The following is a 27,343-nucleotide window of genomic DNA, read 5'->3' as shown; positions in this document are numbered from 1 at the left end:
ACATTCACTCAGCAGCCCCATGCTTTGCGGAGAGGAGCAGCAAACATGGCTGCTAACACCTTCCAGAAGCCTGCTGCTATGTGAATGTGGGAAGGTGTTAGATGCTGTGATCACTGCAAGGGGAAGGGGAGAGAAGAATCACGTCTACTCACACCATGTGACTGCCTGAGAAGCAGAACTGCAGTGGACGGGACCTATTGCATGAAGGCAGTAAAGGAATAGCTGTGAGATTGAGAGCCTACTGATGGGTTTTGCCTGTCTGTGAAAAGGTCCACTACAGTACTGAATGGAATGCAAGGCAGGAACAGGATGGACACAACATTGTGTGATAAGTTTAGGCCAAAGATACTTTTATCCTGTTAAAATTCCACTTTTTAGTCTTGTGTGATAAAGTCCTTAGTGAATGCCAAGATTTTGATGATCAGAACCAGTAACTCCTGCTGCAGTACTCACCAATGACAACATGCCCCCCTTCATTGAAGAAGGAGATCCCATTCTCCAAAACATTATCCAAGCAAGGCAAGACACCACTGTTCTGATGGTAAGCATGTACAGGCTTTCCTCCCACATTAAAATTTCTCAAGCAGCCCATAAAGCTCTTTTTTGGTATATTCTGAAAACACAAATACAAAATAAAAAAACATAAACACAAAACCACGGATTACATTAAATTCAATCATATGTATTTGAGCAGCACAGTACTCAGTGCAGCCAAGCCTATGAACAGATTCATAAATGTTTCCTTTACATTTAGGCAGCCCCCTCTCTTCTAGAGGTAGGACTGTTCAGACATAATAATTTTAAGTCTGCAAAGGAATAAAGAAGGGACTAAAGGGTAATAAACTAGATCAGTTTACTCAGCCTGCTGCTTTCAAGATGTTTTAGACTTCAATTCTATGAGTACCAGATATCATGGCTAATGATAAAGAATTCTGAAAGCTATAGTCCAAAATATTTGGAGGGTAACAGATTAAGGAAACAGAACAGAGAGAGAGAGAGAGAGAGAGAGAGAGAGAGAGAGCGCAGCACTGATGGAACATAGAATCATACAAACCTAGAGAAAAAGGAGGAACATGATCCAGCTGATTTGTTAGCCAAAGATGGCCCCATCTTAATAATTTAATGGTCAACATCATATGTAAAATATGCCTGGAAGATCCCATCATCAAATGAATATATAATACATAAATTTAATAAGAAAAGGCTCTGTGAATGGCTACAAAAGCCAAAGAAGAATAATCAGTGCAAAAATGTTATTTGTAGAAAGCAGTTTTCTCCTCCTAAGAGCATGGTTCTGTGGACAGTATAATTTCAGTTAAGGTGCCAGTGAAACTATTATGCATCTATGCAAGTGCTGGAAAAGAATGAATCAAAACCTGGGTTTACATCTATATCCCTATCCTGCTTATTATGTTGTTTTCTAATTATTTTACTGGAAAAGGGCTGAAGCATAGCTAGTTATCTAGACAGGATAAAATAAACTGCTCGAGAAGGAAAGAGTCTCAATGGAAGTAATGGAAAAATAACTAACACTCCTAATAGCATGGGCTGGCATATGCATAAAACCATTCCCAGAATGAATCTTCATGGTAAATATAATTTTTGATTTTCTAGTGAAAGTCAAGCTGGAAGGTGGCATACTGATCATATTGTGACTCTCACTTTTTTTTACATGCAGCTGAAAATTATTATTGTTGTTGATGTTGTTGTTTATTTCTATAGCACTGTAGAAAAGAAGTGGAAATATTGGCTTCCTTGAAGAATGTGGACAGATTGGGATAAAAGTACAAATACATTAAACCCCATGTCTCCATCATACAGAATCCTGTGATATGCAGTGTGGTGAAGCATAGAACTCTTTGACACAGAATTTCAAAGAACCTCATGTAACTACAAACCCAGGATTCCACAGGACAGAACTATGGAAATTAAAGTAGAATCAATATGTGTAGTTTGAAAATAGTCTTGAACAAAGGATGAGAAACTTGTAGCTTATGAGCCAAATCTGGCCCAGAGGGATCCCATCCAGCTTGTGAGTGTATACGGTTCCTTTTTCCTCCAGCACAGAAAAACCTCACTGTTATCTTTTATCAGTGACTGACAATAAGAGTAGCATATAAACCTAATACAAAGTTATTTAAATATTAAAGACATTAAAAGAGCAGGGCATTAAAACTTTAGAAAGCTAGTGTGATGTAGTGGCTTAGGTGTTGGACTACAACTACTCTGGAGACTAGGGTTTGAACCCCTGTTCATTGAGTGACCTTAGGCAAGTCATACTTTCTCATCCTCGGGGGTAAGGTTAGGCAAACCCCCTCTGAACAAATCTTGCCAAGAAAATGCAAGAAGAGACTTGCCATAGGGTCACAGTAAAAAACAACCTGAAGGCATACAACAACAACTGAAGCACCCTGCAGCTGCAAAACCTTTATATACACAGATCTGAGGTCTGCTTTGCTACCAGGAAGATGGTACATTGGTGCTTGCTTAGCAGTACACTGCACAGAACTGAAATGGGCTTTGTATATTTGATGCTGAATATGCCCAAATTAAAAAGAATTACATTTGCTACTACCAACTTTGCTAAAGTACCACCTGTCCTGTTCCTGTATTCCTCAATCTATGCCCTTAGAGCCCAACTCACTGCTGGAATGCAGCCCTGAGCCATTTCCCAGATTGGAATTTAGCCATTAATTCGACTGAAAAGTGCTGTCCAACCCTGATCTAATTCCACGTCAACTAACACCTCAGTTTTTTACCTGAATTTTTAATGAAGGGACTCCTCCCAGGTAGATTGGTGACTCGGTCTTAGTAGAGAATGCAGGTGGTACGTTCCCTCCTCGAGCCTTCAAACCATCAACTACAAGACGCATTTTCTGTCCAACTTGGCTGAATGTCACCTTTTCAGGAGAGAAATGTATGTATTTAGCCAACATGATACAGAGAGATTAAGCAGTACAAAGTAAGGGCTTGGTCTAGTGTACACTATTTTTCTCTTCATTCTAAGCAATAAGCAGACTCTGCTTTTTCAAGTATTTTATCACTCTGTATTTTCAATAATGCAGTGATCATTGTCCCTTAAGAGTTTACAAGGTGTCACCCACAGGCTTGAATATTTATGAGACTCCATAATTATAAGGGGTAAGAGCTTGTTTAACTTTCTTTTCTTAGGAAAGAAGAAAAGGAAAGGAAAGAAAGCTAAGGCCTGTTACAGACTGCCAAAATAAAGCTGCTTCGGGTCTCTTTGGAGGTATGCTGTTTAAATGATGCCTGGGTCCTAAGAGTCCGGAGGTCATGCCAAAGCCACACTCCATTCCTAAGCACTGGAGTGCAGCTTTGGTGCAGCTTCCAGATTCTTATGATGCATGCAACATTTAAACAACATACCTCCAAAGAGACCCGAAGCAGCTTTATTTTGGCAGTCTGTAACAGGCCTAAGTTGTTCACACATCACTGCCTATTACCTTACTTTGCTGTTTTGCATACCTGCTGAATTGGGGAATATTTACTTATATAAATGTAATTTAGTGCCTACACAATGACCATGGATGAATGTGTGCATGGATGAATGTGTGCAATCTCCAGTCTCTCATCTTTTATACACTTCTCTAGCAGTTCCTTCATTTACTGGTAAAGTGCAGTCCCCGGGCCACATGCAGTCCCCAGAGTTATTTTTGAGGTCCCTAGGGGTAATTTTTTTTTAGAAAAAAAACTTTTCTCCAAAATGCCCTCTAAGGAGCACATTTCCACCATGTTAGGAGCCCCCCGCCCAATATGCCTCAGAGTAAAAATGTAAACATTTTTTAAAAAATGTTTTTGTTCCCAAATGCCTTCTAAGGAGTTAGAGGGCATTTGCACCATGTTTGGGGGACCTCATGGACCAACTTCAGCTCAAGAGAGGCCGTCTTTGAAATAATAAATGAACACTTCCTGTTATTAAAAAGGGACACTCCTGAGGCTAAAATAGCCCAGGAAGGCCTTGAAAATAGGTAGAAAAGCTCTCAATGTCCTCTAGAGGGCATTTGGGACAAAAAAATAGACAGTGGTGTTTGTTTTTGTTTTGTTTCTTTGTTTGTTATTAATAGGGACAGGTGCAGTGAGGAAGAGTGCAGCCTTCCAAGGTCTCTTGATTTGTTCAGAGGGGGTTTGCCATTGCCTTCCTCTGAAGTTGCCCAAGGCCACCTAATGGGTTTCCACGTCTGAGCAGGGATTCGAATCCTGGTCTCCAGAGATATAGTCCAGCATTGAAACCACTAAACCATGCTGACTCTGTTAGAACCAGGATTCAAATCCCAGTTTAAATTTAAAGGGAACCCTAAGTGAATTTAACTGCTGTTGCCACTGGTGCAAATACAGCTGTCCCTTATCCATGGGGGATCTGTTCTGTCCCCTTACCCCATGGAAACAATGGGGCTTGCCATCTGTGGATGCTCAGATCCATGGATGGCAGGAACCCACTGTATAATAGCTGTAGTACAGAGGTGGGGGATATTTACATTTAAGAGGGGAAGAAAGGGGGGAAAGCACATAATTCCACTTCCTGTTTTTTGGTGGGGAGGGGAAGCAGATTATCTTGGAAAACAGTTGGTTGTAGGCTCCACAGATTAATGTTATAATGCACAAAGTGAGTTCTTGATGCTAGTGATGAAGTCTCAGTGTGGATTGGCTGAGCTGCTAGGTCCTAGGATGTCAAACAATATTCAGAAATAATCTATAAGGTAAGGAATGTTGTCTGTCTGGGAGTTTTCCTAAAATGATGAAATTGAAGTAGAAAGTTGTCCTATGTACTTTAATAGGTAATGGACATCTGAATTATTTAATCTGAGCATCCCTCCCACTCACCGTATGCCATTGTCCATCACTGTATTTGGCTTTGCTCTTGATCTTTATCTTTCTTCCATCAGCAGCAAGTAGAAAGACGTAACGTCCCTTTGAAAGGTAAAGGGACATGTATCTGCCCCCCAGTTTCTCTCCCATGAAGAAGATCAGTCCTCTAGATGATGCTGTACGAACATCAACTGCAAAATGTGATCTTGAATGTAAAAATAAATAAATATGTATAGAAGACAAAGGCATAGAAAATTAGGAAGTAGAAATGGAACGGTATATTATTATTTTTTTCATTATGCTAATGTTCCAGGCACACGGTGCTTTGCAGTTCTTGTCTTTTAAACATGCTCAGTAACCTTCTGGTGAAGGAGGAAACTTGTCCAAAGATACACAATGTCCTTCAAGGCTAGGCAAACATACAAAACTGGGCTACCATATCAGAGACTGGTTATCACGTCAAACATACATCTTTTGCTCCCTTTTTCAAACTTAACATACAATCTTATTTTAGCAAGCTAATCTGAAAATATCTGTAAGGCTCAGGTGCCAGGGTACTTAAATTAGAAACCTGGGACCCATTTACTTTATACCACTAAATCCCACTTCACCTGCCATGGCTGCATCCCATGGAATCATGAGGTTTGTAGTAGCACCAGAGCTCTTTAACTGAGAATTCTAAATGCCCCTCCCTAAACTACAGATCCCAGCCTTCCATAGGATGGAACAAGGGCAGTTGAAGTGGAATAAAGTGCTGTAATTATGTAGCTGGAACTGGGCCAACAGACAACAGAATTCAGGTATCTTACTTCTTGCACCACTTGGACAGCTCTCAGATTAGCCTATCAATGGAGTTTATCACATGACTGAAATTGGAAGTATAATCCAGTGTCATCCTTAATGCAATCATGCGTATTCACGTTATTGCGCGAAAGGTTACCACATGCGATCGCTGGCAGTCCGAACACACTCCGAACGCAATCACACGTCAATCCACAGTTAAGTAAATTCAGTGAACTAGCAAAGTCACAAACCCTATTCCTAGGCAACTTCGCACTCAGTGCGCTGTTGTTTGGTGTGATGTGCATGTCTCCTTTGTTCCTGGTTCCCCCCCCCAATCCGGAAAAGGGGGGGGGGTTCCCACGAAGCCATGCTTTTGCTTGTTCTTCAGCATTGCTGAAGGGGGGGGGGGCTGCTGCCTGCTAATTAAGAAGCATGGACCGGGAGCTATTGGATAACCATTATATTCACATTTTAACGTGACAAGAGTGAATATATGCTCGTTTTAATGTGAATAGAGCATATTCTTTCAACCATTCTCTCCCCCAACCTTTTTTGTAAATTGTGGGGTTCCTTGGTTCCTCTCTCTCACTCACCTAAATATGCTATGCTCCAGTCATCTGGAGTCTCACTGAGCATGCGCAAGGGTGCCAATTTGCAATTAAGAACCCACCGATGTGATGGCTTACTTTGCACAGAATCTGGATTGCGTTCGGGGAGGCCATTTAAGGTGTGATAAATCAATTTTCGAATTGACCTCGCTATCTTCTCTTTCGAGATTGAGAGCCTCCCGTCCCGTGTGATAGCCTCCAATGATTAAACTGTGGCATAGTCACCTGTCTAGAATGGAAGTCATAGCACCAGCCAGGACTATATAAACTGAGAGACCAATAGGGCCATGGCTGGCTATATATAAGTACTTCTCCAAGCTTAGTCTGAGTAGCTTAGTCTCCATCTGCTTAAACTGGTACCTGCCCACCAAGCCTGTCTTTTGATTATCTCTTTGCTTCTAGATCTTGTTTTCTTGATTTGCTGCTTGTTGCCTCTGGCTTATTTGATCCTCACATACTTTTCTCAGCCCTTAGCCTAGCTAGGTAAAACCTAGGCACTTAGGCTAACAATATCTGATATAGAGCATGGGGGGAGGGATTTATTTTGGATTACAATTCCCAGAATCCCCCAAGCATCATGGTGTACCAAATTTGGCATTATGAAAGTTGTTGCTTTAAAAAAGTAACATTTTGAGGCTCTGCTCATAAAGGTCTAAATTCTGAGAATATAAAATGCTTAGAATAAAAATTCATCTCATTACCGGTCTCTTGATGATGTTTGGGAAGTTGCATACAGCAAATGAGTGTCAGGAGTATTGCCAAAGTGATAAGCTCCAGTGACAAAATTTAATGGTGTGTGGAAAGGACAACTTTTGTTGTTTTGCTGTACACTTGCATCTGTCAGATAGGCAATTATTTTTTTCCTCTGGAAGTAAAAAGAAAAAATGATTTTAGCACTGGCACCTCTAACAACGTAATATAAAACAGAGCATCATTATTTTTGAAAGTGGGAGAGAAAGAAACAAGGATTATGGATTTCATTGAGTTCACACTGTATTTACTCTTCTCTTTTACTTGTCTCATCTTGCTAATTTCTCCCCTGGTTTCTGTCATAAGTCTGAAGCTCTCTTTTAAACTTAAGCTTCAAAAGTCATTTAATCAAAACCTGAAGCTTTCAAATGTAGACACAAGTCTCCTCTCAGCTTTCAATATGGCATTTCTGATTAAACTATTCAGCCTCTCTCCACTATACTTTAAAGTAAATTTAACAACTCAGTGTAGACAGTTATTTCTGCACAATAGAGGTGTTGTGAAGTTTAACTGATTAAGGCTACAGTCTTGTGTACACTCACTGGGAGTAAGTATTAATGAATGTAGTGGGATTTACTTTGGAGTAGATATCTATACCAGCAGTGTCATCAATATGTGAATGACATCCAACACTACTACTCTTTACCAACCCAATCCAAGGTGGCTGACTTGTTTAAACTGCTGCTTGTCTCACTAATGAACTAGATGATGGCAAGCAAATTGAAACTTAATCCAACAAGACAGAGAGGTGCTCTTGATCAGTCAAAAGGCAAATCGGGAAACAGGGATTCTGTCTGTGTTAGATGAGGTTACACTTCCTCTGAAGACACAGGTTAGTAGGTTAACTGCACTCCTGGACTCATCTTCTAACCTGGATGCCCATGTTTTGTGGTGGCCAGGAGCATTTTTGTACATTTAAAGCTTGTGCACCAACTGTCCCTGTACCTTGAGTTTCTGGATCTGGCTATGGTGGTACATACGTTAGTTACATCCTGTTTGGACTACTATAATATGCTGTACATGGGCTGACTTCGAAGAGTGTTCAGAAGCTCCGCTAGTTCAAGAAGTTTCAGCCAGAGTGCTAACTGGAGCTATGCCTCTGTAAAAACAGCTCCACTGGTTCCCAGTTTGTATCCAGACACAATTCAAAGTGCTGGACACAATTCAAAGTCCTATATGGCTCAGCTCAGGCTATTTGGCAGACCACATCTTCCTCAGTATGAGCATGCTCGAGCCCTGAGATTATCAGGAGAGGCGCTTCTTTCAGTTCCACCATCACTGCAAGCATGGCTGGTGGGGGTGGCATCATTAGGATTGGCATCAGCTGGTGTGGTATCTCACAGTGTCACCTCTCATTGACCTCCTCACATACCACACCATACAGAATCCTTAGTAATGTTTTTGTACAAGTATTACTCATAAATTGTAATTCTTCCATATCATTGAATGTAATGGTAATAGTTGTGGCATAAACAACTAGCAAAATTAAAATTATATATTTAAATTACAATATCATACACACTGCCTAAATGTATTTACATGCATATAGTTTCATGTAGTTAAAATGAAAATTTGGTAAGATGTGATGTTTTTAAAGAATATTTCAAAAATATTTTTTAAAAAAATAAAATTTAAAAATTTTAATTTTTAAAAAAACCTGAGACCTCTACTTTCTCCTCCCACTGACCTTCACCCCACTCACGCCATCTCTTCAGTGTTTTATGGAAACGCAGGCGAACACCACAGCCCATTTGTGCCAAAAGGCAAATGTTTGGGAGCGGTGATGTCACCTTCCCTTAGACTGTCACTGGTGCAGCTTGCACCCATTAGTGATGCCCCGGCTGGTGGTGATGTGAGAGAGGGCCTTCTCAGTGACTGCCCCTAGACTCTGGGACTGCCTTCCCAGCAAGGTCAGAGTGGCCCCCTCCTTGTTTTCCTTCTGTCAGCAGGCTAAAACCTTATTGTTTTAAACTGTACAACTTTAATAGCTTTTTATTTTTTAAATTGCATTCTATTCTTTTATCTAGAAATTTGAAGTGTTTTAATATTGTGACTGAGGGATGTAGTGGCTTAGTGGTTAAGATGAGAATTCTGATGATTGGAAGATCAGAAGATTGTCAGCTCGAGGCCCGATTGCCGCATGATGGCGTGAACTCTTGTCACTAATCCCAGCTTCTGCCAACCTAGCAGTTCGAAAGCATGCAAATGCAAGTAGATAAATAGGTACCACTTTGGTAGGAAGGTAACAGCATTTGGTGTAGTCATGCTGGCCACATGACCACCAGATTTGTCTTCTGACAACGCTGGCTCTTTGGCTTAGTAACAGAGATGAGCACTGCCCCCCTACAGTTGGTTATGACTAGATATGTCAAGGGACTACCTTTACCTAATATTGTGACTAGTTTAATTCTATTTTAACATACACTTTCTATGTTTTAACTATATTACTCTTTTAAACTGTAAGCCACCTTGAGACCCAATTCTGGGTGGAAGCAAGATACAAATAGTCATTGTCATTGTCACTGTAATGAAGGCAACAATTTTACATGTTGTAATTAGTGGGACTTCCGTCATACGTTTATTAAATTATACATACAATTGGACTACAAGACTCTCCAAGCATGTAAATCCCATGAACATATTGGGAATGAATTTCAGTTAATGCTTTATATCTGTAACTAAACCTGAAATAACAAACCTACTGTCAGGAATCAGAACCATAGGTTGTGATCAGGCTGCTTTTTTTTAATTACTGTTAATGAATTCCAGTTTTCATCCTTTAAAAGATAACATTTCTTAGCAAAATATAATTTGGACAAAGGAGCAATTCTTCAATACTCAACTTCTGAAAGTGAAGAAAAAGAGCATTAACAAATAACTATCTGTTTTAATACTGTAATAATTTAATTCCTTTTTAATGTACTATGTTTTTAATCATACTGTTTTAATGTTGTGAAGCCACTCTGAGTCCCAGTTCTGAGAAAAGAGTGGGATACAAATAAATATAATAATAAATAATAAATAATAAGTAATTCCTACTAGTGAGCCTCTCTATACCGCTCTCTGGATCTTTGTTTTATATGGCCCTAAAATCATCCCATTTCTTTCTCTTGCATGTTGATTTTTCTACACAAACAGGATGCACCAGAACTGTAAACATATACTTAATTCAGGCTAGGACTGTATGTGGAGCTGAAAAAAGAAGGTAGGCACAGAGGCAGTACAAAAGCAGACAGTAAATTGGATGGACAGCTTTCTTTTCCTCCAAGGTCTAAGCTCACCAGAAGCTCTGCTTGGCTTGAGGCTTTAGGAAGAGGGAGCTGTCTTGACAAGTGCCTGTCTCTCTCTATTCCTAGTGCAACTGAACAGAGCTTGGGAAAGTTCTCTTTTTAAGAATACGACTGCCCAAATTGCCCAGGATGGTCACTGAGTGATTCTGGGATTAGGAGTCTTTAAAAGGAACTTTTGAAAGCTTGGCAACTGAACCTATATTTTATGGATGCATAGATTTTGGATTATTGTGTCCTCTTCTCCACTTTTTAAAAAACCTTCAAATGCCCAACCTTCAAAGCCATTTCAGGATACGGCTCTGTTAGTTCCCGCAGTAGCAATGGCTGTGGTTGTTTCTTTATCATACAGAAGCCTAAAGACACATCAGTCTTTTCCTCATAATTGGTTAGATCTTGTACATGAGGAAATTGTCCCATTCTGAAACAGAGATAAGAAATAGTAAAATGATTTCACATTGCCTCTTGAGATTCAGACTTGCTACAGAAGAGAACAACCTAAAGTGAAGGATTCCTTGGACAAGGCAAAGCATCTCTCTGTGATGACCTGTGGAAATTTAGTTTCAAAAATGTTGTTGTCTATATTGTGGATGCTTATTCTGGTTACAACTGCCCTCAGTAACTATTTCCTGTGATTGAATTTATTTTGCACTGGCATGCATTGTCAATAAAAATGGCACATACAAATTTTCCATCTGCTAAATGGAAGGCAATACAGTAAGAGGCAAAGTTCCTAAGATAAAACCCAGCTAATCATGGTTTATTTCAAAGGCCTTCATAGGAAAAAAAATAACCTCGGTTATTTCTTCATATGAACTACATGTGAGATAGGTCCTTTTTCACAAAGACCTGCCAATTTCTAGGCTGTAATCCTGCACTGGATTTACGATAATTTTTCTATTATTTGTGTTAGATAATAGTTGATACATAGGAGAGACTACATATGCTGATGACAGTAGGCAAAATGCTGAAGGTCCAAAACACACTGCAGAAATAATCCAGTTTCAGACCACTTTAACTGCCCTGGCTCAATGCTAGGGAATTCTGGCAACTGTAGTTTTGTAAGACATTTAGCCTTCTCTGTCAAAGATTGCTGGTGCCACAATAAACTACAATTCCCAGGGTTTCCTAGCTCTGAGCCAAGGCAGTTAAAGCAGTCTCAAACTGGATTTTTTCTGAAGTGTGCTTTAGGGCCTTGGAGAAATTAACAACATTCATTCAGCAATATCAGTGTGGTTACGTGGATGTGGAAGTATCATAAAGCTACACCTACACACTTTGGATAAGAAAATGCAGTGCAGAAAGCACTGTGCCTATGTTGAAAGTGGACCTGTTCCTATAGCTTACATGACAGACTAGGAAAAATGAGAGGGAAGTGCAGGCAACAGGAAACACAGGGGAAGGATGGTCTGAACCCTGCACAAGATAGCATTATCATTTTCATATACTGCATGAAGGCATTCTCCTTCCACTTCGAATAATGCAGATATTCTATTTCAGTCATGTTCTCAAGTGTATCATCCATGCTAATAATTCTATTTTATTCCAGTAAGCACATTACTACACGTAAATAAAAAATTATTAATATATGTTTACCTTTGTATAAAGACATTGGAAATGCAACCTTCAAAATTATTACCACCAAGTTCTATTGGCCGACTGAGTGTTTTCCTTCCTATTATAGGAAGCATTTCAACTATTGTTGACTCAGGGACATCATCAATCAACATTTGAAGCCTGGAACAAGAAAAATACAAACCAGAGGGAAATTTTTCTGAGCAGAACTATTAAACATTTCATTACTTGCATATAAGGTGTGTTTATCACTTTTTAACTATTGTTCCAAAACCATTTTACAGCATAAAGCACAAGTAAAAGGGCCTCTGAGAAAATTTCTACCAGATGGAACAAGACTGTGTTGAAGCTCAAGAAATTGAGTCTTTTTTCAGTAAAGATAATGGTATAATACGAAATGGGTGGATTTTAAAAAAGAACTTGTCAAATTTGGACTTGAAAAACATAGTGGATTTACGTTATATAATGAACTGGTGGTCTTCCTGTTTACAATATTTCATGTTTACAGTGTCAATGCGAGCTATGAACAACAACAGAATTCAAAAGTCTAAGGAGATTATCACACCTTTCTCACTGCAGTCATGGAAGTAAAATAAAATGCAAACATACAATTTATAGCGCAGCCATCTCTTCAGTTCTTTCATTCATTCCCAAGGCTGCTGCCCCATTGTGCTCTCTTCTTGTCCTCTCCTTAACCCCACCTCCTTCCTTTATGTTCTACCAACCATACCTTTTGGAGGGGTGGGTGGGTTTCCCCCCCAACTTTGTTACACAATTCTAGAGCTCTGCAGGATTGCCCATTCTTTCATAGGTTTCTCCCATGAATGAAAAGGGACAGCTGGGGGACAGGGTAGCTATGGGTGGGAGGCAGCATCATGTGATCAGCATTGCCAAAGCTGCTTCTCTGCCCGTGAAATAGCAGTTTAAAAGCCGTATGTGGTAATCACTTAAGTGAATACACCCGATTTCACAGAGTGAAATGATCTAAGCATTTCATTAAAAAATTAGATAGGTTCATGTAAAAAACCAAGAAAATGCCTGAAGAGCTACATGTCTGCTAAACTTTGTAAAATAATGCAATGGAAGGGGGTTGTGAGGTTTGTTTGTTTGTAGGGAGTGGGATGTCAGAAATTTATCAGCCCTTCCTTAGTTCTCCAGGCCCTGGTCCAATATTCTGGCTAACTCTCCCCCTCTTATAGGTCTTGATAACTAATGCCAACCAAAACATAAAAAAACAATCACTCAAGCAATTAACCCAGTAAAATAGATCATACAGAGTAGCAGACAGATCATGTAATCAGTCTCTATTAACAAAGGCCTGATTGAACAAAAATGTTTTTGTCTATCTCCAAGAAGAGGCAAGTTAAGAGGTCAAAGTAGCCTCCAGAAGGAGGACATGCTGCAGTATTCAAACAGCTATTGCAGTGCCCTGGATGATAACCTCACATTTACAAAAGATGGTGCCCTGAGCGTTTAATATTATTTCAAGCATAGCCTTTTCCTTTCAAAGCATATCAGGGATAAAGGGCTTGGCTAATTTAATCACCAGTGCAGACAAACTGACTTTTGTTCTTTTTCTTTTCTTTTATAATGGACTGTGATTAATGAGAATCAGATTCTGCACTATTTATGTAAAAGTATGTGGCCACATAGGGTATCCTATCTATTTGGTTTTTGCTTTCTGGCACAAGCTAAATCCTACTGGCGATTTCCAAACAGAATAGACCTAATGAATCTATTACTGAATAATAAAACAACACTTATGTAAATCCCATTGATCCAAGGGTTCTACTCTATTTTGGACTAACAGCAAAATTCAAGCCATGAAAACACCATGTACTAGACAGACTTTGAGTACCAACACAGTCCCTTTTGTCTTGTGAATGTGCACCAATTACAAATCAACAAACCCTGTTTTTCTGTTAACAGCCAAAGAATCTATACAAGTTGTATGCTCTTTGCTCTGTGATTTCACCAACACCCCAAGCTGATTTAAAAATCTCATGTAAACATTAGTTTAATATTAGCAATCATATGTAACAATTATAGTTCAAGTACAAAAATCCTGAATGTGATTGTTAGCTCAGTGTTTTCTAAAACAAGAATTCTAGTGGCTAATTGGTTGTCATAGGCTGAAAATAACCTAGTTGTGATAACAAACTGAAATTCCAACTAACTGGTTTATTATATGATTGTGATAACTTTCACATGAGATTCATATCACCAGAATCAAATCACTGAAGCTCCCCACCCACTAAGCTAATACAAATCAACTGCAGGCACAGTCTTCAAAACAATGGTACCATTCACTATTCATCTTATTTTTCCTTTAGCTGGATTCATGTCAACACATAATCATGATTTCTAGCTTCCTATCAAACATCAAAAGAGTTTGAAAAGAATGTTTTAGAGCAAGTACATTCAAAGAAAACACAGAAGAGGAAGGAAATAACATCTATTATTTTGTATGCATAAAAAACGCAAGATGTTATTCTGCACGTGCTGGTCATGTTTTAGCCATTTCAGTTGGTTTGGAAAGTTTCCTGTCTGCAGAGTGCACTATTCTGAAAGGGAAGCACTCAGTACATGTACAATGGGAAATTAAATGGAAGTTTTACCAAGGAGTGTGAAATGAGAGATTGGTTACTTATCGTTGTGATTCATTCTTGGGTGGCTCAGAGGAGCATTCCATGTGATTTGGATATTCTTGCTACGTGAGCTGGTATGTGGAGTTTAGTCCAACTGTGAAGTGGATTGCTCCTCTGTACCATCCAGAGAATACCTCTGCATTCTTAAATATAGTGCTCCCAGTCATGGTTTATGTAAGGAAGTTGTTTGTAGAAATGGTACACCAAACAAGAATGAAAAGCACACACTGATCTTACTCACATGTAATATTAAGCTACGGTTTAGTGTTATTGCATAAGATGAAATAAGCCTGAGCAAAGACTTCCCAGGTATCTTTCTTTTTCTTTTCCAGAAGGATGACTTTGGAACTGTTTACAGATTCTCAACTCAGCATTACCATATATATGAATCAGAGATGATGGCCTGAAACACACTGCATAAATAATCCAGTTTGAGACCACTTTAACTGCCCTGGCTCAGTGCTAGGGAATCCTGGGAATTGTAGTTTATTATAGCACCAGAGCTTTTTGACAGAGAAGGCTAAATGTCTCACAAAACTACAGTTCCCAGAATTCCCTAGCATTGAGCCAGGGCAGTTAAAGCAGTCTCGCTGGAATATTTCTGCAGTGTATTTTGGGTCATCAGTTTAAAATAGCTAAATAATCTCTAGTTTGAATTTGTCTTATTTGGACTAGTGTTTCTTTTTAAACCATTATCTTTGGAGTTTGTTTTAAAACATCTCTGATTCCTACTTAAGGCTAAATTGGGATTCTGTACAACCAAACATAAAAGCAAATGTTACCCAGCAAATCATATTCTCAGGTTCATGGCACTATGGGATGAGGGAAGGAGATGAGGAAAGCATTAGCACAAAGCGCCAAGTAAGACTTATGCCAGTTTATGTATCTGGAGCTAAAACATTATTGAGTGTGAGCTCACACAGTGAGGATAAACCTGTATTAATTTAACGGTGTGGTATCCATCCACAATGGGACTTAAAAATGCTAGGGCACCTAGCTGATTTTCATTAGGATCATGATATGAAATGAGGGTAGATTTAACTCTTACCTTCTCAATTGTAATTCCAATGAAAACTGCAGAAATTGACATTATGTGGGTGAGGATAACTCCTACTACTTATCACATAAACACATTGATATCTAGTTTGATTCTTAAAATTAGAAATACTCTGGTTCTGTATTTTGTCATTGTCAGTATTGTAAAATGGAACCATTAAACACATCCTACAGAGTTACAAGATCTTCTGTTGTGTCTAAGGATTAACATCCATCCCTGTCAGAATCCTAGTGCAGTTTAAACTCGATCTTTATAACCAAATGTAAAGTCTTTAAGAAAATTCTGTTCCATAATCAAAATACTGGACTTACGTGTCACCTTCTTTCATTACTGTTACATAGTGCATTAAACCATCTCCATATCTCTTGCTAGACTGGCTTTCTTCATCAGCTAACTGTACAATTACAGAACCATTTCTTAGGAGTATAGTAAGTATATCAGGCTAGAAAACAAAAACAAGTTATCCACAAATGAAGTTGGAAATAAATTACAAAAAATTTAAATTTTTCAGCAAACAATTTTATATTGAAATAAAAAAATCTATCTTTCATACCCGTAAATTGTAATTTAACAAGGTTCCATCAAGCGCTAATGTGTGAAAGCCAAAACCAACTTGGAAATCATTGGGAAATGGGAAACCTTCATCACTCAGTCCAAGTACTCCATTCTTGGAAAAAGTTGCAGCTCTCACAAGCTAAAAATAGAAGAAGTAATAATGAGTATGTTTTTCTCTTACTGATCTGACTTTCTTTGTTTCTGTTAGTAATACTGAAGGTATGATTAGCACTCTTACATGAGTTTTGGAATTACTTGGGGTTCATAAAAATCTCACTGCAGTGAATATCTTTTTAAAAAAGGTTTTAAAGGTTTTTTAAAATGAAAGACAATTGTAATTAAATAATTTTGAATGCTCCCAATACAATAACAAATGAAAACACAAATTACCTTCCAATCATCAGGGCATTTTGTGCTGACACCAAGAGTTTCAGTGAAGGTAGGGGTAGACTCAAATGAAGTTCTCACATTCATCATGCATCCACGAAATGGAGGTGTAGATATATTAAAGCTGCTTCCAGAAATAAAATAACAACATCAACAACAATAAAAAGCTTTTGAGGCTGGTGTTACTGTTCCTACCAATTTCCTTTTTCTGTTGTACAGAATTGCTTGCCACTATCTATCTGATTTATCTTCACACAGCAATTCAATAACTGATGCTAAGAGATTGTGACTTGTCATAGGTCACTTCATGGCTGAGAAAAGATTGCAGCCTTAGGCTCTTGAACTCAAATCAGGCACTTAGTACACTGGCCCTCCTTCTGCACGTTGCTTCAATTCAAAGAGAATAGCAACTAGGAAATGCAGCATTAGAACGATGCACGATGGACATTCAGGTCTATATTCTGAGTGCCTGTGTTTGTGAATTGGAAGTCCAAAGTAAGGGTGGCTTCACTTACTCAATATTAAGTGTATGTATGCATCTGTACTGAATGTACTTTCAGAGCACCATCTAGTTTCCTCAGATAGTAATGCTTGAATATGTGTATACCCAAAGGAACTACAAGCAAGTGGAATTATACAAGAGAATGGTTTATACAAACCCAGCTACTACTCTCTTCTCTTGCTTTTCTGACCACTGAAGTGGCAAATAAATAAGTAAATAAATAAACTAAAGCATGATAAAAGGAGTGTACATAATAAGGTGCAGCAACACTGAAGTGTCATTTAATTATCATGCTGTATTTATTATTGAAACAATACAAGGAAGAATAAAGTGGCATCAATTTCCATTGGAGCTCACTTTTAACTAAGAAAGATACCATCTGAGAAATAATTTATTTCCAAAGAATATCTATCCACTTTCTCAGGATAGCTTACAGAGGAATTTTTTAAATTGCAATATTTCATTAAAAAAATTAAAGCAGTAACTAAATCTACAGGGAAGTAGTGACATTATCTGCTTAAAAAAACCCCCAAACAAATAGAAGAAAAAGCAGTGGATTGTCCTCTCATGCCAAAGTTCTTGTCAATTAAGGGAGTGAGCTGATGCAGTTCCTGCTACTATAAAGGAGATTAACCTTGTTTCCCTGAAATTATTTATTGAATGGGAAGATGGGGTGGGGAACAACTAGCAAGAGATGTAGCTGGGGAAGAGGCACAGATCAACAGAACACATATTTTTCATTGCTCAGTTCCTGGATTCTCCAGGTAGGACTAGAAAAAACAACAACTAAGGCTGGTACCTTGAGAGCTATTTACATGTGAGGAAAGTATGGCCTGGAGGCTAGATGCAACTCTCTCAAGAGCATTTTGGGGCTGCCAAGGCCCCCAAAGATCTTTTAACCTTGTAAACATTTTTCTTTACTCAAAAGGCCCCCTTCAAGGGCAATTTCACTACCTCATTTTGTCACCCACTGGCTGTTTAAGGCTGGGGAGGCCTTTTCCTCATAACTGGAAGTTATTAAAATGGGGAGGGGGGAGGAGCAGGAACAAAACATGAAGGCCCCACATGCCTGCAGAGGAGTCAATTTGACGTGATTTTTTTAAAATGTGGGGTACAACCCTCCAATGACCAGTAAGAGACATGTAAAGCCCCAAGACCTCAGCCAGTTGTCCATTCCTGTTGTAGACAATACTGAACTAACTGGACAAATGCTCTATCTTAATATATGGGTGTTTCCTTCATTCTTATAAGTAGAATCATTCAATTTCATCTTAGACCTTGGAAAGGTCTATTTTGTCATCCATTTTCTCCTTTTGCTTTTTAGATTAATGTGCATTAAGCCTGAACGTATGATCTACTAAACTGCTTGTAGCCCAGCCAACTCATACTAGACATTAAATATAAGGAGAGGAAGCAACTGTATTCAGCATGAAAGGCCACAATATGCCTCTTCTGCATCCACAAAATTCTATGCTAGAAATTAGTCCTTATTCTCAAGATTGTTGCAACTCACCGTTCTCTTATGAAGCCTGGAACTCCACCCAAGTAATATGAATCAAACCGAAATGTGTTTGCCTTTGCTTGTACTCTAGATTTAACAATCAGAGTGAACTGCTGAGGAGTAATAATTAAAACAACCTGAAATGGGGGGAAAAAAGATTTAAAACCAGTGTAATCCTAAAGGAGTTTGGCTTTGGGGCCACATGTTGTTCCATTGGGTTTTTGAAAAAAATCAATTGAGCAAAGTAAAGTTTTAAAAAATTACTTATCTGAATTAACAAATATAAAAGATCTACAAGATGATAACCAGGGATTTTTAATTTTGTAAAATGTACAAATGTTGTCTGTTTAAAATATTGAATTAACAAGATGGATTGATTTATAAATATCACATTACAGTATCAAGATTTCTCTTTGGGAGGTATGAGGGGGTATAGAGACACTTACCAGTCGATCAATTCCATTGTTTATGACCTCTTTGCTTTCTATCTCTTCTGGGGGCTGTGAATCTATTTTGTATCTGAATACTAGATGACCTTTTTCAATTCTCAAACTGATAAACTTGTCCTGAAATTTAGAATGTATAATGCAAAATGTTAGAAGGATTCACTGGAAATGAGCATATTTACTCAGCGCTAGGATTCTGGGAGAGCAAGATTCAAATCCCTGCTCAGTAATGGAAACCCACTGTGTAATGTTGAACAAATAATACCCTCAGAGAAGGCAATGGCAAACCACCTCTGAATAAATCTTGCCAAGAAAACCCCACAATAGATTTGTCTTAAGGTTGCCATGAACAGAAAATGACCTGAAGGCATACAACATCAATAATTTTTTCTTACTGCACTAATAATTATGTTCTTATTGCAGTTCAATAGACATAAATGTCTGAACTTCATATTTTCTATTGTACAGAATTTGAAAAAGTAAAATTTACATCAATTATTTTCACAATGCTCATTTAGCTTTATCCCTCCACTTCTGGCTGTCTACATGAATAGAAGTATTTAAATTACCTGATTTTCTGCAAAAAATACCAGTCCTTCATCTGAAGTCGTCTGAATAGTTTGTTCATATCGTAAAAGAACGGAATTTTGTGGAGCAGCATGAACACGTGCATAACCTGTGCCTTCAAAATACATTTTTGCAGACTGTTCTTTGTATCTGTAATATGGGAATATACAAATGAAAACTTCTGCCATCCTATGAGCACATTCTCTTTATAAAGAAATGTTATACAAATCATGACAGAACAAAAAATTGTTTCCCAGTATGAAGTCTTACAAGGGGAATTTTAAAATATGTAAAAATTCTATGGGACACAGTGGCTCAGCGATTAAGATGCTGACTCTGACAATTGCAAGACTGGCAGGTCGACAGTTCAAGGCCCAGGTGCTGCAGGACATATTGAGCTCCCATCACTAGTCTCAGGTTCTGCCAACCTAGCAGTTCAAAAGCATGTAAAAGTGCAAGTAGATAAATAGGTACCACTTCAATGGGAAGGTAAACAGCGTTCTGTGCAGTCATGCTGGCCACATGATCACACAGTTATCTTTCACGATGCTGGCTCTTTGGCTTGGTAATGGAGATGGGCACTGCCCCCTACAGTCGAACACAACTTGACAACTTCATCAAAGGGGAAACCTTTACCTTTAATAATTCTTATATACAATGTTTGTTTTGTTTTATCACAAGAATAGAGCTGTAAACATTTCTAAACCAAAGGCCAGATGAAGATGCACCTCTGGCAGTGAAGGCCTTCCTGCTTTGAGCTTTATTGAGAAGGACAACTCATGAATCTGAATACACTGGATCAGATGGTTCAGGAAGGGGGTGGGAGAGAAAGTGCAGCTGTAACACCTTTCCTTGAAAGAAAAAATAAAAGGGAAAGGGAATAAAAGAGGGGATGATAGCAGGATATTCACTTGCTTTTCCCTCAGTGTTTCCCTTCTACCGAGTTTCTGTTCTTGAACACGAGTACTGACTCCTAAACTGATCTTCTTTTTGCTTTGCTGGATCAGACTAACTAGCAAGATGAGAAATGCCAAGCTATGAAGTTCATGACTGGTGGGAGCGAGCATATGATATCCCATGCCCAACCCCTTTTTATCTTTGCTCAATACCACTCATATCAATCCCACCACGTAAAGTCCTGTGAATTCTTCCTAAGGCCTGTTACAGACTGCCAAAATAAAGCTGCTTTGGGTCTCTTTGGAGGTATGCTGTTTAAATGAAGCATGGGTCCTAAGAGTCCGGAGGTCGCGCCAAAGCCACACACCATTCCTAAGCACTGGAGTGCAGCTTTGGTGCAGCTTCTGGATTCTTAGGATGCATGCATCATTTAAACAGCATACCTCCAAAGAGACCCGAAGCAGCTTTATTTTGGCACTCTGTAACAGGCCTTAAGTGTCACTCAGTTATAAGCTTTGGTTCCACACAACCAATTTTAATTCTCACAAAGGTGATTGCCTTGTATCATTAAACAGTGCCCTCTTACAGATGAATCTTTTCTGTTTTCACTTAATTACTAGTGTTATACTGGTAAGTGAAGGAAGATTTTATTACCTATCAGATGAAGAAATGAAGGTGAATGCTTGTCTGCATGGTCTTATTAGGATCTGAATACAAGATGGATTATAGGACTAGCAATTTAGCATACCTAAATTTTGCGATCTGCTCAACTCTATTTTGCTTTTGAGTCAAATGTATACTGGATTCTTTCACAAAATCCTATGCCTTGTAGATGTCATTGCAAAATGACAGAAACGTAAACTTAAAGGCTTTTAAAAGCTGGGCATGTCTACTCATCCTTGACTGGGATGAAGAGAATATGAGAGATTATATATTATAAAATTCAAAATATATTTTATTTATTTATAGCACTTGTCATTTGGTAAAAAAATTACCTTCTGCATGGTTGCACTAAAGTAGTGTTGAGATTAAATGTCTTTTTGAAATTGTACAGGCTGATAACTCTCTCATTTAAGCTGTCTAATTCAATGCAGCCTTCATAACGAGGGTGATTTAGTGTATCAGGAGGCTGGAAGATTAAAAACAGTATTCAGACACAATAGCATCATTTGAACAATGGGCACTATAAACACGAAAAAATGTAAAGCTGTGACTGCTATGAGACCCTGCAATGAGGAGTGAGAGAATATTGTATTTCCATGACTGCAATGTACAGTCACAGCAGCTTGCACAAATTTAGGATACCACATTCTGAGTATTTTTAATTAACAGAAAAAGCCAAAATTCTAGCCCAAAATTCTAAACTAAACATTTGGGAGCATTTACCTGCTGAATGTATGGAGAAAAATAGTGGTTCCCAAACATGGGTCCTCAGATGTTGTTGGACTATAGCCCCCAAAATTCCTGATCATGCTTGGCTGGTGATTTTAAAAGCTGGTATCAAAATCTAGGAACCCAAATTTGTGAACTACTGGTGTGTAATGGTTAAGACTGTTAGACTAAAGGTGTATCCATACTACAGAGTTAAAGCAATTCTCAGTCTAATCTACCTCCCAGGACTATTGCCAGGGAAAAATGAGAAGAGTGAAATCATATATTTAGTCCTGAGTATTAATGGAGACATGCTGAAATGTAAATTGGAATAAAGATAATATCATCCCAGAAATCCTTGACTAGCCCCTTCCTTAGGTTGGGAGGGGGGGAAAGATAGCTCTGCAAATGTCTCTGCATACAAGAGAAGCAGAACAAATAATTTTAAAATAAGTTAGTTTTGCTTCTGTTGCAAAATCAGGATAATTCTTCACATAGAATTTCATTTTTTTTTAAAGTGAACATATTATTACCTACAGGATATTATTGTCAAGTTACTTTATGTACAGCAACTATATAATGATAGTTTACATGGGAAAAGGCTCCTTCTCATTCTATCATTTCCATCAGTTAGAAAAACATTACTGTAAAATCTGGTGGGTATCCTCCAACGTAGAAGACGACATTGTCAGGATTTAAGTTGAGGAGAGTGTAGCTATTCTCACTGCTGTCCTCAAAAGGTCCTAGACTTGATGGTGAAGAGGAGGTTGCACCTTTAATGTAATTTAGCTTTGCATATTGGTAAATTCTAAAAAGAAAAGAAATATAAGGGACAGATAATTAAAGGGCTTTGAATAATAAATCCATAAAAATTGGAAAGGCTTTATTATAGTGTCCTGTACCTCTCAAATCTCACAAGATCCAGAGTTGCATCTTTGGTGTCACTCTCGTAAACTTGCTCAGGAACTTCTATTTCAGCTGTGTTGCCTCCTAGGCTGTAGGCACAAATAAGACGGCCATCCCGAACAGCCATACCTATGTAGTCTTTGGAACTCTAAATATGGAAATTTAAGTTAAGAGTATAGAGAGTTTCATGTCCCTATTTTTAAATTAGATGTTTAAACTGGATTGATTCCAATATAAATGGAACAACAATTCCACAGATGTTATAATTTTTCAGTCTTCGGATAAATTCTCTGTTAGACATTTCTTACTCCCCTGCCCCAATATATAACTAGATTTTAAGATTCCTTAGCCAGCAATCATGATAAGTACATAATTTGACATCTATAATGTAGCCATTATGGGGTTCACATTCCCCAGATCCAATATGGCCATTGACTTGCCCTCAGAAAGTCCAGTTTCAGAGCAGACCACTAGTAGGAACACTGCCAGAAATAGTTTTATGACCACAGAGCATTTCACACATGTCAGGTTTCTCTACAGCAGTCATAGCATCCCATCAGTACAGCTGTTCTTTGTTGTCAAATTATTATAACTCCCTCATACTACACCCAACTAGACTACTATAGAACAGGATCAGTCCTACTGTTAGAACACATGAGGTCATTTACTCAGGTATTATCCTTTTAGTAGCAGGCACTGTTATTAATCTATTCCTGCTGTTCTTTTTACAGCCAGGAAAGCACCGAGGTACCTGTGAGATTTTATCACAGAGTGTGTCTGTGTGCTACCATTTGCAGCTCCATTTAAAGCAGCAAAATGTCTTGGACTGCCCTTACCTTGGTATTCAAGAAATGGAAGACATTCACTGTCTATGTTTACATATCATGCTAAACCATGATAAGGAGTATCAAACAATTTTAAACAAGCAAAAAAATGTTTCCAGCTTACCTGGAGTGGCATTTGCAGCTCACAGCATCAGGCATATTTCAGTGGTTCCCATTTTCTTTGGCTGATTTGCCCCTCCTAGAAGCCTTCACAGTTTTTGTGGGCTCTGGGAAGAGTGGGCAAGCCAGCCAATCTTGTGCAGCTAGGTTAGCCAGTGGACAGGACTGGAGGAAGTCAAGAAAATGTCTTCTTCCAGTCAGCTCACTGGCTATTTAAATCAGGTACTGATATCAGTGCTTTCCTGCTCAGTTCGCTTAAGAACCTCATACTCCCACCCACCCTCCTTTTCCTTTTGCCATTTACAAGGGTTGCTGCTGCTGTTGTCACATGTTTGGGCAGTTTTAACGTGGGAAACAGATTCAGTTCGGGGAGATGGGGCCAATGAGCTGCTCAGACCCAATTAGGGGATTCCTTTACCTTGTGGACAAGAATAAATGGGGCTATGACAAGCTTGGGGACAAGTGACCCTGCTCCAATCCAAGTGTTCTTTGTTTAGATGTGTGCATTATCAAAGTAATTGAATTATTTAGACAATTAGGATCAAAGATGTGGAAAGATCGAGAAAGAGAAATTTATGTGAAAAGAGAATAGTTATTGCAAGAAGCCAGAGAGTTCTGCTAGATCCTGTTAATTAACCAGTTATTCTGCCCTATACTCTTCAGTCCCTGTGTTCAATTTCTAAGCAATAACAACATATAACTCAAATGTTTACTGCCCCTCTTGCACAATGATGAATAGATTACATGAGAAATACCTACATCTTTGCCACCAAGGTACATAACAAACATGTCCGAAGTCTGCTGTGGGCTGTCCAATCGTGAGAGAGGTCTTTGAAGAAATAAGGAGAGGGAAGTATAGCCCTTCAGATCTTCAAGAATATCTGGAGGTCGAACCTCTACCCCAGAACTGCCATCAAACCTCATGGGAATAGCAACCTATTAAGAATAAAAATTAATATAATCAGTCACAAATTCATATAAGTCAGGAGGCTACCTCCACTAGATCCCACTGCTTTTACCATAACTGGTGACCCTCCTTCCTGCAGCCCCTTTGAACCCTAAAAGCCTGCTCCAGAGGGTTGGGAACAAGACAATCTAAAGCACCTGAGTAATGGAAACAGTGAGTAACATTAGAATGTAAGTCTAATGCCTGCCTCGGTAACCATCTTTCATGTTGAAAAATCCCACCTGCTCTCTAAGGGCTCTTTTCAGACTGGTCTAAGCAAGTGTGAGTTCTCATAATACATCTGCCTGGGTTTGGCTGGTTGTAACAGACTCCATGTTCACTCATTCCATTTTTTTTTTTTTGGGGGGGGGGGAGGCTGTTTATGGCAATTTTTTTGGATCTACTCTAGAGCTCTTCCAAAGTTTTTCTAAAACCAAGTCATGGTTTACTGAGGTGCTCCTATGGTTTGAAGAACAAGTTTTATCCTCTCTTCTCTTTTTTTCCAAGAGTGATTGGATTAGAGTGCAAAAATGCAGTTTCATTTTATCAGGCTACCTGATGACAACTAATTATTTTTTTCCAATGTGCTAGTGACTGACACCATATTCTTGCCCATAGACAACTGCTTTTTTTATTCCCTTGGAAACCTGGCAGGGACCAATCACCAATGGCTTGGGAACCTGTATAGGTCTAAGGACCACCAGTTTGAGTAGTACTGCACTCCATCATTATAACTCTAACAAAATATAATAAAATAAAATAAAAAGAGGAGGAGAGAAGAGAAGAGAACCTATTGTTTCGCGTATCTCTGAATTAAAAAGAAACTCACTTGAGAACCTGTACAGACAGGCCAAAATAAAGCTGCTTCGGGTCTGCATGTATGCATCCTAAGAGTCCAGAAGCTACGCCAAAGCAACGCTCCAGTCCTAAGGACTGGAGCACTGCTTTGGCACAGCTTCTGGCCTCTTAGGATGCATGTGTCATTGAAACAGCATACCTCCAAAGTGACCCGAAGCAGCTTTATTTTGGCCAGTCTGCAGGAATAAAGTGTTGCAGCTGGTGCCAGGAATTGCCAGAAAATAGCAATTTTGAATAATTTTCTTAAAATTACAGATATCTGTAATGAAGAAAGGAAGAAGTTAAGGAAGAGTGATATTGTTGAGGATGTTAATAGCGAAGAGAACAAGAAAAATCACTGAGCTGACGGGAAAGAAAGTAGAAGCAGGCAACGTTTTCATCGTCAACCTGATTAACTAGACCTAATATTGTAATGATTTAAACTATATATAATATATGTTGGTGTAGATAATGTGTTTGTCTCACGCATGAGACGATGTAAGTGTTGACAAATCCCTTGATTGTGTCTGTTTGCTTGATCTTTTTATGTATGTATGTGTTAAGTCTCATTTTAATATTTAATAAAGTTTTTATAATATAAAATTACAGATATTTTTCAAAAAAAGGAAAATTACAGCAACTAATACTGCTATGTCCCAACATGACCTTAATAGATTAGAAAGCTGGGCCAATACTAACTAAGGCCCAGTACAGATGGGCCCCGAAGGACACCCTCGTCATGTGCGAGGGGCGCCCCGCCCACATGCCCCTTGCCCCTCGCATGTGATGAGGGCATCCTCGCTGTGCGGCGCTGAATAGGTGGTGCACCTACTGATGATGTCACTGCTGTGCGGCCTCCAGATGGAGCCGCACAGCAGTGACGTGCTCGTGCTGCCGCCAGCTGTTTACAATGGCGCAAAAAGGAGCCGATTTTTAGCGGTCCCTTTTTTTGCATAGCTGCACCGCACAATTTGATTGCTGCAGCGCATCTATGCAGCAAAGAGAGGCGGTTCCCGGCCACCTCTTCCTGTACAGTGCCAAAATGAATTTCAACACGGAGAAATGTAAGGTACTGCACTTAGGGTGGAAAAATGAAATGCACAGATAAAGGATGGGGGACACCTGGCTGAATGAGACTACATGTGAAAGGGATCTGGGAGTCCAAGTAGACCACAAATTGAAGATGAATCAACAGTGTGATGCAGCAGTTAACAAGGTTAATGCAATTTTAGGCTGCATCAATAAAAGTATAGTGTCTAGATCAAGAGAAGTAATAGTATCACTCTATTCTGCTCTGGTCAGGCTCCACCTGGAATATTGTGTCCAGTTCTGGGCACCACAGTTTAAAAAGGATGTTGAGAAACTGGAGCGTGTCCAAAGAAGGGTGACCAAACCGGCCCCATTCATACTGGTCTAAAAGACCTGGAAGGAACTGGGCTGATCCGGATGCCCCTCCCCCCCTTTTCCCTCTGACACACACACACACACACACACACACAGAAAGAGAGAGAGAGGAATCTCCCTGCTTCAGCTGCTGGAGGCCTGCTGCTGCCTGGCCAGCAACCCTCCTCCTCCTCCTCCTCCTCCCGCCATCCCCTGGCTGCCAGGCTGGCTCTCGGGGGAGCCCCTCTCTGGGTGCCAGGCTCCAGACTGGAAGCGGCTGCCTCCGTGGGCATACAATGTGCCCTCCTGGGGTTGGCCAAGTCCCCCAGCAAGAGAGGCGGCCTTGAATGGCCCCGGAGGGAGCAGGGGCCAGCAGGACAGCAGGAGGAGGAGGAGGAGGAGGAGGAGAGCATCCCCTTCCTCCCGGCGCCAGGAGCCCTGCCTGCTCCTTGCCCAGCAACAGCCCTTCTTCCCAGGGCTCTTTCCTCTTCCCCCTCCCCTCCGATGAGGGGAGGAAATGCCTTGCCCTTTGCCCACCCTCTGACCTAAATCCCTCCCTCAATTTT

The 27,343-nt window shown here is 39.4% G+C and overlaps 1 protein-coding gene across 2 annotated transcripts in view; it reads right to left on the bottom strand.

Moving 5' to 3' along the window:
• LAMA3 (laminin subunit alpha 3) overlaps nt 1–27,343 on the bottom strand; it is a 172,275-nt gene that overhangs the window by 7,021 nt on the left and 137,911 nt on the right. For both annotated transcript variants that reach the window (XM_089517180.1, XM_089517179.1), the window contains 16 exons: nt 24,371–24,547; nt 22,664–22,815; nt 22,407–22,569; nt 21,386–21,519; nt 19,496–19,643; nt 18,927–19,046; nt 18,493–18,617; nt 16,481–16,601; nt 16,089–16,229; nt 15,847–15,977; nt 11,852–11,992; nt 10,532–10,676; nt 6,920–7,083; nt 4,843–5,032; nt 2,760–2,900; nt 454–613 (listed from right to left, as the gene is read on the bottom strand). In XM_089517180.1, coding sequence (XP_089373306.1) covers nt 454–613; nt 2,760–2,900; nt 4,843–5,032; nt 6,920–7,083; nt 10,532–10,676; nt 11,852–11,992; nt 15,847–15,977; nt 16,089–16,229; nt 16,481–16,601; nt 18,493–18,617; nt 18,927–19,046; nt 19,496–19,643; nt 21,386–21,519; nt 22,407–22,569; nt 22,664–22,815; nt 24,371–24,547 — 2,353 coding nt within the window. The remainder of the gene's footprint in view (nt 1–453; nt 614–2,759; nt 2,901–4,842; nt 5,033–6,919; nt 7,084–10,531; nt 10,677–11,851; nt 11,993–15,846; nt 15,978–16,088; nt 16,230–16,480; nt 16,602–18,492; nt 18,618–18,926; nt 19,047–19,495; nt 19,644–21,385; nt 21,520–22,406; nt 22,570–22,663; nt 22,816–24,370; nt 24,548–27,343) is intronic.

The sequence above is a fragment of the Sceloporus occidentalis genome, unplaced genomic scaffold (genome assembly GCF_023333645.1).
Source record: "Sceloporus occidentalis isolate IW3139 unplaced genomic scaffold, rSceOcc1.0.p SCAF_3, whole genome shotgun sequence".
NCBI lineage: Eukaryota > Metazoa > Chordata > Lepidosauria > Squamata > Phrynosomatidae > Sceloporus > Sceloporus occidentalis.
The sequence above is the reverse complement of the archived record's forward strand: the minus strand, read 5'-3'. Positions and strand labels throughout refer to the sequence as shown.